Consider the following 12,173-nt stretch of genomic DNA (forward strand, 5'->3'; position numbering starts at 1 on the left):
TTTTTAAATGGGTCATGTTTTCACATAGAGAATAATATCACCTATTCAATTATTAAATCAATCATTGTATCATTTTTTGCTGAGGAGCTGGCTGAGGAAATACATCTTTAAAACCAACTGAACCAATTCCTGATTCAGCTCCTTCCCAGTATAAAATTGTCATGGAAGTTGGTAATTTTTTTTTTTGGAGGAAGATTAATACCAAATTGTTGCCTGTTTAGCTGTCTTTATTCACTACTGGTATGTAAAATGACCTTAGGAAAAAGATTTAGGCTTGGGTGGAGTGGAGCAGAGAACTAAAAACATAATCCAAGTTATGTGCTGTACATGTTTGCTATTTTTATTATGACACATAAAAGTGCTAAACTTTTTGATTACATTCACAGAAAATTATTTAGGAATAGTTACAAGCTCTAGCTACATGTAAGTGACCTGCACATTGCAAAATAGTCAAGATTACTCCTGAAAACCAAAGCAGAGTAAATAGAGATTTAGAGAATTAGAAAGCTGTGTGATGACTAGTTTCTTTTCACATAACTTAAATGAGTAAGTAATAGAATGGATGCTTCTTTCTAAACAATTGGTTATATTTTATGCATTAATATTTTTCAAGCAGTCCTTTTATTAAATACAAATACTGTAGCTATTATTTTCAAAACTTGATAAGTCTACAAAGAAGATTGTATTATGTACAAATGAGGTTTTTTGAAATTTCTGGGTTCGGTTGATAGTTGGTGATATAGAGGATAGTAACAAATTTTTTGATCAACAGAAGTCTAAGACACCTATGAACCATACAATATATGCAATATATGCACATTGCTGTAAAATAGCAGTACAGCTTCCTGTTTATTGATAACTTGGTTTTGTTCTTGTTTGGTTATTGTTTTAAAATAAGTTATGGATTTTCAGGTACATAAAAGGAAATTGGAGGGTTTGTTTTTATTGGGCTACATTTTTTAGCAATGCTTTACTCTGACTCCTTTAAATTATTGGCTTATGAAACCTCTAACCCAAGCATGTCCTCAGAATGCAGTGCTGATGCTTTACTCTTAACACTTCTTTCTTCAGCAGGTTTTCAGTACTGTAAAACTGTCTATTTCCAGTTGAAGTCTCTTGAAACACATTCCAAAGCAAACTAAAGCTAGAAACTCTATCCATCACAAAAATACAGATTCGAAAAGAGAAGAAAAGCAAGAAGGATTAAAGGGGGAAGTATGCTTGCTGAAATCTCATGCATTTGTGAGAGTGGTCAGAATGCATGAAATGCACATTGAGATTTACACTGACAGTTCAAATCAGTGATGCTCATAATACTAACTTGCAAGTGTGGGGATGTGTTGCCAGTCTCACCAGTGCTCACCCTAATCCTCATACAAGCAGCTATCCTAATTTTTCTTCCTGTGGGTAACCTTACTTCAGAGTCTGGTCTCAACATACCTACTCACCAAATAGGAAATTCACCACTGGATTTGCTTGCATTCCATTGAATACAGAGTTTTTTCAAAGATTTCTTCCCTTCCTGCTCAGCTGTTTATTATCAACTTCTACTAATGAAATATTAAGTCTTAAAGGCAGAATACAAGACAAACTTATTTTGATTTTTCTGTATTCATTAATAAGAATGTTTACATAGAATGGAATAGAAGAGTATCTCTTTAAAAAATAGATGTCTGTCTGACCTCTGTTGATTCTTAAGCTTTCTTTAAATTTGAAAAGTGTATCAAATTTCTGGGGATTTTGCTTAATACCAGCAACATGTAATAGGGTAATTAGGGTTGGAAGTCTTCTACTCAGTCTTGTTGCTCACAATTTCTGGAGCAGAAGTGTCATCTTTTATGTGTATAGCCCATGGTTTACATGTTGAAAAGATATTTCTGCAATGCTTTTCCTTCCTGTGCATAATTGTTTACAATGAGCTTTTTAATTTGTCATTTATTTTAGGAAAGCACTTTCATGTTCTCTAGCAGGAATTTGCAGTTGAAGATGGGGATGTTACTTGTATTTGTATGCATACACTTCAGTCACAACAGTAATGATGGCCTAGACTTTTCACTTTGCCACATCAGGTGTAAGGCACCTCATGTGACATTGGTAAGTTCCAAGTTTTTTGTAGTTTTAAACTAAGGAAAGTAGTACATAAATAAGAACAGTCCCTAATTAAGTTGTCTGAAGGCAAATGTTAAGAACTCTGAGAATCCAAGTTGTGCCAGTTGTCATGTCAATCAAATTACTATGGAAAACAATATTTTTTATTTCAGTTATGGCAGTGTCAATTTTTTTCTGCAAAACATAATGAAAAATCTTGCCAGATGTCACATATATAAGATCCCTTAAATAGAGAGAAAAACATATGAACTAGTTTTTTTCTTTCTGAGTTAGAAGAGATTTTTGGTTCGTTCTCATATTCCTTTATAAACCACTAAAGCAATTTGATTGCCTTTAGCTGATAATGCAGAGATGCAGCACTTTGAACTGAGCAGAGCATAAATTTTCCCAGGATGTGTTGAGGGCTGTGTACCTGTAAGCTCTTCTTTGGAACCCTTCCAAGGGCTTAAGGATTTTCAGAGAAACCTAAAAAGACTTAGGCCCCCAGAAAGTGATTATGGTGTTTAGCTGACTAAAACTTTGAATTACCAGCTGCTGGCTGTTACTGATTGAGCAGATAATCTGATTTACTGAGACTTTAACCCATGTAGGAGAGACATCTCTTGGTTGAGACGGACAAATTGAGTCACGCACAACTTGGTAACTACAGGCTCTAAACACTGTTCTGCACAGAAAATGTGTTTTTAATACACGAGCAGGCAGTAAGATAGCAGAGCACTGGTTGGCACACTCTCTAGTCCAAGTGCTAGCCCCTGTCACATGAGGATCCTTGCACTGGGAGTTGGCACATGTAGGTCTCTCTTCCCCCTGGGGTGACTTTCCTAGAGGACAGGGCAGAGACGTGCTGGAACTTCAGAGAAGCATCACTATGATACAGATCAGCAAGAGGCAAATTAGAATCAGGCAGAAATTCACAAAGAGCTCCTGGAGCCTTTGGCGTGCTTGTGGGTTGACCTCAATAGTTGAGGCTCTCCTCAGAGCGGAGCGGGTCATGTGTTGCACCTTCTCCATGGCAACAGGAAAGCAGAGGGCACAAATCAGAGGTTTTAGGAGTGCAGGAAAGAAGAGCAGTGGTCAGGAACAGTGCAAAGTGCCTAATATCTTCTCTTTGTTTTAGACAGCCTTTGCAGAGCTGGAAAGCGGGAAAGCAGAGAATTAGAAGTGCAGAAGTGTTTTTGAGTGTAAATAGAGATTGTAAAAGCAATCTGTTTATTTTAGACTTTTTAGAGCATTAAAACAAAGTTTTTAAGTTAAAACTGAATTTTAAAATGTTGGAGTTTTAATTTTAGATTTGTGTTGTGTTATGCTTCTCCTCCTGAAGACTACTGAGCACCTGCTTTTTAGCAGTGTTGACTAACGGTATTATGGAAATTGTGGATATCTGGGTTTTGCCCAGATTATTGCCTTAGATCCTAAGCTCTCTATCTCACACAGCTTCTGAAAAGACTGTGGCTGATTGCCTTTCCACACACACCTCTCTGCTTTATTTGTTCAAGAACTTCTGAAGGCTTGATGATAAGAGTAGGGTCACAGACCTTTTGGCCAGATCTGGATAGTCCTCCTGGCTGGTACTGACAGGGCAGATAACCTGATTTACCAGTACCTTTTGCTGGAACAGAGGAAAAGAATTCTTGTTGAAGTATTTCCATTCCAAGAAAAAGTTCTTGATGGTGGGCAATTAAAACCTAATGCATCACTGCTGTACGGAATTTTAGTAACATACTTCTCAACAGGCAAGACTGAGTAAGGACTAAATCTTTTTTTATGCATGTTGGGCAGTGTGTTACAAATGTGGGTGCAAAGGCAGAGGACTGCTACAAGGAACAAAACAAAGCATTTACACAACTTTGTCTTTTAAGTGAGTGTTACATTTAAAGTGCATTTTTCCTATTCAAAGTTGATTTTTCCTGTATTTTTAGTGGCAGATGGAAGACAGGGTATCAGTTGTTTCAAAACTCTAAATAAGTAGTTGCAACATAAAACCTTCCTGTAAAAACCTTCCATGGCAAGAAGCTGGTTTTGATATATGCTTGTTTAGCTCATGGTGAGTTGGATTCTGAATGTAGGTGCTGTCACAATGTGAAAACTTGGTTTTTAAAATAATGATGATGATCTGTCCAACTTTGTTCCTAAAGCTGCACTTACCCATAAACATTTTATGAATTAATATTGTGTTCATATATTTCACAGAAGACCTCTCCTTGTCATCACTTCATTTTGTGTTTTCCTGGAAATAAGTGAAGTTATATATGCCACATAGAGGAGGACAATTGCTTAGACGTCTGCTGCCCCAATTACATGACGATCCTGACTGCATCAGAGATGCTTTGCCCATGAATTTGTCTTTATATGTGGCTAAAATGGAACAACCTTAAAAGGAAATGAAAGTGTCTTTCAGACTCTTCCTTTTTTAATCCTTTCATGTTGGGCTGTAGAGTGAAATGTTACTGTATGGACAGAATGCATGTGTTCTCAGTGGCAGTGTTGGTATTTAAGAGACTTTCAAAAGCAATCAAATTGCGGATGGTTATTCTAATACCCTTAGAGGACTCCATGGGATGACATCTCTTTCTCAAACTGAACTTCAAATTTTGTTATGATTTTTTGAGCTGTAGTTGATCTTAACTTTATTGCGGAATAAAAACCATACACCAGAACATACTCTTGCAGTGACTACAGTTTTTCATCTTTGTTTGACTTTTTGCTGTACCTGTTTTCATCTATTTAAGCAGTTAAATGCTTGCCAAGTATATTCTGCTTAGATCTTTACTAGTCATGGTCTGTCCCAAGTGCAGTAAAAGCAAGACATGCAAAGGAATTCTAAAGTCTCTTGGCTGAATTCATATTCATTCTCCTAACCCAGTACAGGCTGGAGTGTGTTAGACTGTTTATCCTCTTGCAGACAAGTCCCAGTAGATGAACCACAAATGGATTTACATGGAGAGAGAGGAGTTTGTGTAACCAGGTTCTGTGACAGACACTGCTCAGAGAACAGCATTTCCTGTGGGTGACTTCATCACGGCATTTTATGTCATTTTTTCATTGTGAGGTGTGTGCAGCTCTTGGTCTTTGGGCTGTGTGTGACCTGTTGCAGCAACATTTATCTTTCCTGTTTTTTTTTTTTTCTTGGGACCCACCGATGATTGGAGCAGCATCAATGTGTACTTGTGCACATGCAGAATAAATGTAAAATCCATTTCATTAGAAGGTAATGCAACCCTACTGCATTAGGTGTAACTGCACTCATGCTGGCACCTGCACTGCAGTGTTGCTGCATGACTCAAAGGGCCACAAGGCCCTGGGGCTCTGAAGTGCTTCCATAAAAAGCAATATTATCTGGTTGGGCAGCACAGATGCAAGGCCAAAATGGATTTTTAGACGTGACCAGAAGGGGATACAAAACGATCTTAAAAAGTGGAAGGTAGCATAAGTTAAGATCTTTATACATCATACAGCTAGAAGACATTGTAGAGAAGGGATGAGGAGAGGACAAAATAGATTGAGTTTCTTGATTTAATAGTTTATGTGGTTTTGGAAGTTTTTGAAACATCTATGTGTTGTTTAACCTCCTGTGTGTGGAGTAAGTTTTCTTGTAAGCAGAGGAAGCCAATTCTGTGTCTGTTTGAAGCCAAATCTCTGTCTGTATTTCAACAAGTTTGTCTTTACAAGTGCTCGGGTTCAACTAATAAATACATACCTTGCTTGTTAATCCTCCATGGCGCTGTCACCCACCTAAAGTGTGCAGAAAGAGAAACAGATTCAGTAACACAGCTGCATACAGGCTATCAAGGTCAAAATGGACAGCTTGGAAAATACTTACACAGAAACAAAGACTGGTCATTGTCACAAATAGTAACTGCTCTCTGCTGTTCAGTGCCCGGTGTTTTAGGCCAATATGAAGAAGAATTGGTCATGCAGACACCACTTCTTGAAACAAACGTGCAGCAAAAGGGCAAATTATATTGGATATTTTTTAGGAGTCACAAAGTGTGACTTGTGTGACAAGACTGAGCATCATACAAGAGGAGCAGTTGGCTGCATTGCTGTGCAGTTCTGTTTTATGAGTGCTGCTGTTAATGGATGTGCAAGGCTTGTCTTAGGCACAGAGTGAATCTGCATAAGATGTCTGGTGGCTGACCCTCTATGTTACTATGTAGGGATTCCCTACACTCCATACTTCAGAATGAGTCACTGATCACAGTTATTGCTTCCCACTTCACTGACATGTGACTGTTTCCCTGATTTGTATTAGGTTATTTTTATCTTTGTTCCTGGGTGCCCTTCACAATGAGAGAGGGTATGTAACCAAAGTGAAAACTGTGGGCCATTTCTGGTGCAACTGCATTGACTCCTTTGAAGTCACACGGGATAAATTTGGCTCCCTTGGAAATGCCACAGCCTGTTTCCTCTCATACGTTCACTAAATGCAGCAGTGATATCAGTGGAATAGAAGAAGTTTGACTTACTTGAATTCTTGCAGTTCCGCATGACCAAGGGAAGCCCTGAGGGGCTGTTAAAGTTATGCTGCATAAGTCTATTGCATAGATTTTTAGAATGACATGACCCAAAACCCCAGTAATTCACTTCTATTCATTGGAAAAAAAAGTCTTACTAACCATGGACATAGTGATGGAAAAAGTACATAAAGTTATGTTGATTAAAGATTTAGGCACTGACTTGTTGCATATAATATAATTTTTCAGTCATATGGAGACAATATTGCCTTGGGATGGGGATAGAAGCAACAATTCAGCTTATAGTTTGAAAAGTGCTGGTAACAGGAAAAGCACACTCATTTTATCATTCTCTTTACCTTTTGTTTGTTTTGTACTGAAGTGTCATGCGTGTTTCAGAGAGCATAGGGGAAGACTCACATTTCAGGTTATTATTTTTCCCCCTCTGACAAATTCATTGTTTCTACAGTTTTCCTTCTGAGTAGCTTTGATGTTTTTGGTGTTCTAAGACACAAGACCAACAGTGAGAGCCTCTACTTGTATTTCAAGTCCATGAGAATGTGAATGGTGTAGGTGACAAGAAATTACGCTGATGAATAGTTGAACACACCAGTCATTTTGGGTTTTGAAATTTATCTACATATCTTGTGGGTAACTGGGACTTACATGTTTGCTGGTCCATTAGAATAGCCTGGGAGCCAGTGCTTTGGGCTAGTTTTTAAGTTGGTTAAATTCCCTGCAACTGCTGCAGGACCATGCAGTGGGATCTTGGACAGGTTCCTCAATTTTCATACTCATCAAAACATCCAGTTCCCCTCATCAAAACAAGACATAAAATAACTGTATACCGATTCCAATCCGTTGATGTGATCTGCCTTTTACTTACTAAATTTCTTTCAGGAAATTAAGTCCATGCTCTACTGCGTTCACTGATTATCTAACAATGTTAATGAGTTTTAGCTATGGTGGTTCATAATGTCCCTTTAATAGGAAATAGTCTAAGTGCAAGTTGTATTAAAGTAAAAATTAAAATACATCTAGCATGTATAAAAGGTAGAAGTGGAAAGGGATGTTCCAAGTTTTGTTTTTAACCTTCTACATGTCAGGGAACAATGAAAAGGCATTGATTGAGAAGTATATAATACATAAATTCAACTTCTGTGAAGTTACTTGATGCCAGGAAGGTCCTGTTTAGCCTTTTTTCAATCTTCAGAAAGTAAAAGCAATGTTCAGTTCTAAAGTGTCTTGTAGTTTTAGGGAACAGAACTTTACTTCCCTGTGGGATTTTTTATTTCTCCACCTGGGGTACTTTTTTTATTCCTAAATCAAATTATTCTTAAAGCAAACAAAAAGTTGCTGGGGTAGTTCTGTACATGTATCCCATTTTTGTTTGCTGATGGTCTGAAAAAGCAGTGAAAATCACCTTTACACTACTAGTTACAAACTGATGATTTCAGTGAGTTTCTTGCTGGAAAGCACTATGGAGGCACTATATTCCTAACTTCCTCAAAGAATGAGAAATAAATGCAGCTTTTAAAAATAAAAATGTGGTAATACGTGAATCTGAATCTCTCTTAAATAACAGTTGCGCTGTTGTCTTGACAAATGAGTAGCAAAAAAAAAAAAAAGGGCAGAAAATTGCCTGCTGTAAATTAAATGCCTAATTTCACATTGATTTGTAACACTTATCACCTGTCCTGTAGCACATGCCTCTGTCATGACTGTAGGTTGTTTCTCAGGGTTTGGATATCTGTGACATGGGATGTTATAAGTGTGAAATTTTTAAATTTAATTTAACAGCTGAGCCACTATCTCATCTACATTAAATTACTGAACTCTAACCAGATAAAATGAGAGATGATGGGGCAGCTGACCTGCTGTAGCTATGGGATGCATTCCAGCTTCTACGGAAGAGCTGCCTATAGCAGTTAAGTGTTGGTGTGTATGTTCAATTTATGTGTGTATTTCTAAAGGTCTGCATATGCAATATTTGTGGTAGAAGAGAAGGATTCTCTGGGTGGTAGAATACACCTTAACTGCTCTCTTCACTTGAAAATACATTTTTTGTATAACTTCAGCCTTGAAAAAAATCTGCCTCAGATTCTTCTTGCTCTTTGTAGGCACTGGGAGGTCTGAAGTGCTGCTTCTGCCTACTGAAAACAGCTTCTAGAGAACTCTGTACCAGATTGTTTGCCTCGGGAGTAACAGCATGTCCAGACATTTCTCTCACTTTAATATTCAAAAATGGCTCAAGGCTGCTGAGCACAAAACCAAGCACCTGGATCTATCTTTGCCTGATGCCTGCCAGTCACTAGGAAAAGGAATTGAGTGTATCTGTTCACTAATAGGGAAAACACACCTCACAAAATTAAAAGTCTGTATTAGGTTTGTGTCTTCTATAACCACATGTAGACATAAGTAGTAAGGTGTCAATTGATGAAAGGGGGGAACAAGATTGTAAGGAGCATAAGTACCTTAGAGACATGCATATTCAAAAATTGTATTTCTTTTTAAAATATTTGTATAAGTAAATATTGAATGTTCTCTATGTGACATGTTTCTCTGAGATGCACCTTATTTCACTGATTTTAAAGCTGGGATTGTATTGCATTGTACAACATGTCTGTGCTTCCCTTAGAAATAGGAGGGTTCTTTTCTGCATTTGAAATTCAGTTCATGATGTTACAAATCCTAGCTGAATTATTTCTCAATTAGAAGCAATCTGGGGCAAGTGTTGAGTTAGTTACAATGAACATCAGGAGAAAATGAAATTTTAATGGATGTCAAAGCAAAAACACTATGTGGATTCTGTAGCTTGAACTGTGCTTAGAGTAACATGGTATAATTTCTGTTCTAGTAGTGCTATAAATCACTTAAATTTTTAAATTAAGGGTAATTTTTCATCATACAGCAAAAAAGTTTTGCTCTCTTAATGTGTTAGATCAGAAACATGTTTTACAGAGTTAATGGTGAAAGAGCTTCTTTACCCTTGCCAGTCTGTGAATAGGCAGCTTTGGGAAAAAGAATGCCTCTACAGAACTTTGAGAGAATTATTCTCTTTGTAGATTTTGGATTAAAACCCAAGACCAAACAGATAAAAGATAAAACAAGCAAAAGGTATTAAATTTAAAAGGAAAGGCAAAGGTGTGAGAAACATGATGAAACCTTCTCACCTTCTTGTGCAATACCTGTACAAATCATATACCCAAGGACAGCTGGTGTCCTATGAACATATAGGAAATTATGTTGCCTTTACTGTTGCTGAAAGACTCCCCGCAGATCAGCATATCTTTGACTCAGAGCTATAATGCCTACATTTCCATGTTTTTGATAAACACTTAAAACCAGCTGTTAATTTGAGTAGAGGAGGTTTTTTAGAAAAGTACAGTTACAGCATGCCTTCCTGCAAGATTTAAAAGATAACACAGAAGAGAGGTTCCTTACCCCTGGTGTGACTTGGTGAAGCACAGAGGAGCTTGCTCCGGGCTGTGGGATGTGCCTGCCGATCTCTGGCAACTTTTCCGAGTCTGTGACCAAGCTGTGGAAACAATTGAAGTAGGCTGAGGGGAAAAAAATAACAAAAGTTTCAGAGGCAGGACTCTCAGTGTCACTCAGCAGCTCACAAGTTGATTGGTCCCATTTGCCTTCTGACACAGGCAGTGGCTGCTCTGAGCTTGTTCCCAGCAGAAATGTATTAACATGGGCAGCATGGGCAGCATCTTTCCTTTTGTGCAGGGACCTGTGTGCCAGGGAGACCACCTGCTCAGTCACAGGATGAGGGAATCTGGGAGGCTGCATGCTTCAGGAGGGTGGCAAAGGGAGCTCTTCCCTGACACCCTGCCTTTTTTAAAACAGGGACTTAAATGGGAGCTTACTCAGGGAGCTGCTGTGGATGTGTTCCTTTTGCTACAGAAATGTTTCTTTTTTATAGGAAAACCTAAATAGTGGGGGCTCATACATTTCTTGTGGGTGTTTGACTTGGAATGGTTTTCTTTTGTCCAAGGTATTTTTTAAACTACACTTTCAATATATATGGTTGTGATACTTCTGTTACATACCTGGTATTCAGTTTATAGTGCATGATGAATGCTTCCCAAGATAATCTTTCTTCTCATAGTGCTTAAACTGAAATAACTTTTCTGCATTTCAAGCCTCTTCCAAACACTAATGGGTGGGTTAGAGGATTTTTTTTCCAAATCTGACATATGTAAGTTCATCTTTGAAATTTATCATTACTATATATTTTGAAGTATTTATCTTTCCTTTAAAACACACTTCCACATTTTTTCTTCCTCTCCCACTGTGGCTGGAAACTATTTAAGTGAATTTTTTGAGAACCTTTTCTCTTTGTTTGGATAGTAGTAGCAGATTGATGCTACTTTACAGGTTGTCTTACGTATATTTTCCTGTGTTGAGAAGTGACAACGTAATGCATATATGGAGTAGGTTTGGTGCATTGGGGAAGTGAAGGATTTACTGGATGCAAAAGGATTAAGCTGTCAAGGGAGAGCATCCAGCATCAGGCTTTCTGTGTGGATCCAACTGACAGCGTGGGCCATTTCCTCTTTGGGAAATTGCAGGCAAAAGTACAGAAGCTCAGCCAAACTCTGAACACTTACAGATTCAGTTTTGACAATAATTGTTTAGCATAGATGAGTGCTTGGCTTTAAGCAGGAACCCAGACAGGGTGAGGTTTTTTTGTTTAGTTTGGGTTTTTTGTTCCCTGGAAGCCCTGCTACAGTACATTGTTCAAACCAGAGACAGAAGGGCTTTGGGGGTGATGTACAACCCTGTTTCAAGTTGAGCTCTGTTTTTATTTTTGTAAATATGATTTAGCTCTTCTGCAAATTGTTTATGTCACAGTTGAAGTTAGCAGTTTGGTTTTAATATCATAAATCTGCCTGCTTTCAGTTGTCCTTTCGTATCAAACCCAGGGAGTCTGGGGCCACATATTTCAGTTGAAAGTTAATTGAATATCTTTACAGTGAGGAGTAATGGTGCTTTACTGGTGCAAAGTGTTTCATAATTTACTTATAATGGCATTATTAATGTTATAAATCTCTCACAGTCAAGCAAACTGTATTTGGCTTTTTTATGAGGGAAGTTTCATGTTTTTATTGTATGCTGTCATCCAGGAAAAGTGCTAGCATTGGATTGTTGGCTTTTTTATGAAACTTGTACTATTGAAATTCACCCTCTATATTTTGTTATGAAGTCCAGCAGTACTGCAGCACTGCAACAGCTGCAGTGCTGTTCCTCCCTTTTACAAAGTTGATGTAAAATTGTCATGTCATTTAGTTACACTACCCCAAATTTTTGGGTCTTTTGGTTAATGAATTGGAGCTTTTTAGAAATGAGATACTTTAAGAGAATTTGGTTTTGTTTGTGAGCTGCTGACACAGCCATAGCTTGGTCTCTATCTTACAGTGATACCTAAATGTACAAACTAAGGCACTGAAAAAATACTAGGATTTCATCAGAAACATAATACACATCTTCTCTAAATGTCAAGTCTAATAAGAATTTTAAGATGGAAAATGTATTTGTCAAATAGCAATAACATAACATAAATAGCAATAACATGTACAAGTTTAGATCCACGTGAGTGTT

General features: G+C 37.7%; 2 protein-coding genes across 5 annotated transcripts in view; one reads left to right on the plus strand and one right to left on the minus strand.

The window, feature by feature from the left end:
• Positions 1 to 12,173, plus strand: part of CEP85L (centrosomal protein 85L) — a 136,585-nt gene that overhangs the window by 82,052 nt on the left and 42,360 nt on the right. The gene's annotated exons all lie outside the window — the stretch shown is intronic.
• On the minus strand, positions 289 to 10,284 carry PLN (phospholamban). The gene is made up of 3 exons (XM_026796759.2): positions 10,008 to 10,284; positions 5,807 to 5,841; positions 289 to 3,241 (listed from the first exon to the last, which is right to left on the minus strand). Exon 3 carries the CDS (start codon positions 3,118 to 3,120, stop codon positions 2,962 to 2,964), a length of 159 nt encoding a protein of 52 aa, XP_026652560.1. The 5' UTR covers positions 3,121 to 3,241; positions 5,807 to 5,841; positions 10,008 to 10,284; the 3' UTR covers positions 289 to 2,961.

Source organism: Zonotrichia albicollis, chromosome 3 (genome assembly GCF_047830755.1).
Source record: "Zonotrichia albicollis isolate bZonAlb1 chromosome 3, bZonAlb1.hap1, whole genome shotgun sequence".
In the NCBI taxonomy this organism is placed as follows: Eukaryota; Metazoa; Chordata; class Aves; order Passeriformes; family Passerellidae; genus Zonotrichia; species Zonotrichia albicollis.